Below are 2,744 nucleotides of genomic sequence, written 5' to 3'. Positions count from 1 at the left end.
CGAAGTCATTTTATATAAAAAGGAATAACACAGACGTGCTAGTATACCCTATCCCAGGGGCTCAGAGAACCTTTTCCTTATTTGGGAAGGTTCAGTATGATCAACCCTTTTATTTAATGGATATTTCACTAACCTGTTTGTGCTATTTAACAATGCTTAAATACTTGAGGGTGCACGTTCCCTGTCCGGGAGTGCATCTGGATGCACAGGCTGCACCCAAACACATGGAGCAGAATAAGGGCGAGGTATGCGTCATTTGGGGACTTTATCCCAATACTTAATTGTCATCTAATTATGCAATCATCAAATATACAATTTTCCATTTCCTTACTCTCCAAATAAAAACATACAACAAAGAGAGAGTCGAATCACCAAATCAACATATTAATAATAAAATTAAAAAAAATCTACTTAACGTAGTAAGGCAGGTTTAGAACGTAGAGAAGGAAGTAAGCCCAGGTGACACCAGAAATTCCACCAAAGAAGAACCCTCCAGTGAACTTGGCCCACCCATCAGCAGTTTGTAACTGATCAGGTTCCTTCTTCCTTCCTGTCAAGGTTAATGAGGGAGCAATTGAAGGCTCTCCTTCGTTGAATGAAGCAACTCCATAGATTGTCAAGCACATGCTTAATATAATAACAAGTCCTGCTGCTGCAAGAGACCCAGCTGCTCCTGCATATTCAGTGTTCCTCAAAGGTCCAGTCTTAACAAAAGGCCCAACCAAGAGAAACCCATGGGCCAAGCCCACTTCAACACCTCTTAGAAGTGGGTTCACTGCCGTCCGATAAGCTGGCAGGTTGGAAAGGTACCAAGCAATCAAAGGACTTGATGTTACTGGAGTCTCCAAGCTTCCAATGAATGGATCTCCATTAATTGGTTGAATCACTTGGTATGTTGGCTGCAGAAGAAGCATAAGATTAACACCAACTTATGTTGCTTAATCACTAGAATTATAACTAATTTAACAATTTTTTTGATGACTTCAAGTGGATCTGAACAAGATTCAAAATCAAATTTAAAGAATGAAAAACAAAAATTCATTTGCACCTTTTCTGCCTGGACAGCTTTGATGCTGAAGCAAGGCTTTCTCTTGGAAGGCAATACCCTCAAAGGAGTTCCAGAGATACCCTTGGGAGAGAGAAGTCCTCTTGTAAGGGGGGTGGTAAAGTTGCTCTTCAGTTGGCTGGCCATGGGGGAAGCAGCAGCCATTGTTTGTTAACTGGGTTTCCTCAGAACAAGTAGAAATGTGTTGATAGTGTAGAAAAGGAATGATAAAAGGAAGTGTTTGTGTGGGAGATTTTGATTCAGTGAGGGGAAGAAAGTATCTTATCTCCACATCTCACACTCGTGGTTGTTAGGCTTTCTTATTGGATGGATGTAGGTTCTAACCTTATCCCTTTATCCTCTCTAGCAAAGACTGAAAACATCTACTTGATACTACAAAATTAAGTTGCTGGCAAGTAGGGTCAGCCGTTAGATTTGATTCCAAGGAAAAGACACCCTGGGAGATGTCAAGATTTTTTTGGGTCCAAAAGTCACAATTTGGTAGAGGTCCTATGTATGGCCGTGTATGATGCACGATCATGTATCAAACCTTTGGATGGGGATAAAAAATCGTACCATCCATCCAGTGGTTGAAAATACCAGCGTTGCACAAAATCCCTCTTTTTTTTCTTTTTTGGTAAGAAAAGAAGGCTATTCATTCATGCGCGCTCAACGCCAAACAAAAGAAAACAAAATACATAAGATAGATAGAGAACATGACAAACACAAAGTATGGATATACGGTATCCAAAACCAAGAAGTGGAAATTGACTCGGTTTCACATGCCATTGATTAGGTCATCCAGAGTAGGGGATGGATTACAACTACTCTGGATGGATTACAACCATATCCCTAGAGAAAAAGCTGTAGACACAGCTAAAGATAAGCGCATGCACATACGTGCCAACAGAGGGGGCCCATACGTGCCGAATAGACCAACGCCAAACTTCTCATACGTGCCGACATACTGCCACAGTCTACTTTCAAACAGACTTGCTAGATCGACAAAAGTTTGCTGGATCGACGAGTGGAGCTTCGATAGACAGCAAAAAAATCATCTAAAACATTGCCACACCCTACTTTCAAACAAATCTGCAAGGATCTGTTGGATCGGCGAGTGGAGATTTGTCCGACGATAAGAGAGGTATGGTGAAGGTTGAACGGCGGCTAGAGCTTCTGAGTTGACGATAATCTCAGTGCCACCAGCACTTGCAAACAGACAAACAAAGAAAACAAAAAAGGCGGGACAGTGATAAACCATGAAAAGAGGGGTGGGTTCATCGTCATCGTCGGCATCCTCACTGACGGTTCCAAGGATCATGGTGGACGGAGCAGAGAAGGAGAAAAGAAGTATTACAAGCACAAAAGGTGGAGAAAAGACAAGCCCAAACGGTGGATAAATGGCATGCACAAACAGCGGAGAAAAACACACACAAACGGCAGAGAAGGGTTTCTGTCGAGAAACCGGATGATGCAAACTTTGTAAACCCACGAAGGGGTTTTGTACGAGAAACCAGGAACTCAGCTGATGACAGCGATTCAAAGGGGTTTCGTGCAAGAAACCAGGAGACGTACGATTTTAGGGTTTTCTAAAAAACCATCCTATGCTTGGAGAAACTACGATGAAGACAGAGAATTACCTATCTTCGACGTTGCTGTGGATTTCAGGGAAAGGAAACGAGGCCTAAACGTGAGGTAG

At 42.3% G+C, this 2,744-nt stretch overlaps 1 protein-coding gene across 1 annotated transcript; it reads right to left on the bottom strand.

The window, feature by feature from the left end:
* Positions 1-272: 272 nt before the first annotated feature.
* On the bottom strand, positions 273-1,296 carry LOC122644661 (photosystem I reaction center subunit XI, chloroplastic). The gene is made up of 2 exons (XM_043838054.1): positions 1,049-1,296; positions 273-899 (listed from the first exon to the last, which is right to left on the bottom strand). Exons 1-2 carry the CDS (start codon positions 1,208-1,210, stop codon positions 408-410), a joined length of 654 nt encoding a protein of 217 aa, XP_043693989.1. The 5' UTR covers positions 1,211-1,296; the 3' UTR covers positions 273-407.
* Between the last annotated feature and the right edge of the window lie 1,448 nt (positions 1,297-2,744).

This window comes from Telopea speciosissima, chromosome 1 (assembly GCF_018873765.1).
Source record: "Telopea speciosissima isolate NSW1024214 ecotype Mountain lineage chromosome 1, Tspe_v1, whole genome shotgun sequence".
In the NCBI taxonomy this organism is placed as follows: domain Eukaryota; kingdom Viridiplantae; phylum Streptophyta; class Magnoliopsida; order Proteales; family Proteaceae; genus Telopea; species Telopea speciosissima.
The sequence above is the reverse complement of the archived record's forward strand: the minus strand, read 5'-3'. Positions and strand labels throughout refer to the sequence as shown.

Excerpts from the sequence above, each read along its gene's own strand:
- LOC122644661 (XM_043838054.1), bottom strand. The coding sequence starts at position 1,210 with ATGGCTGCTGCTTCCCCCATGGCCAGCCAACTGAAGAGCAACTTTACC. Across the intron at positions 900-1,048 it reads AAGCTGTCCAGGCAGAAAAG|CCAACATACCAAGTGATTCA; the intron begins GTGCAAATGAAT and ends CTTCTTCTGCAG.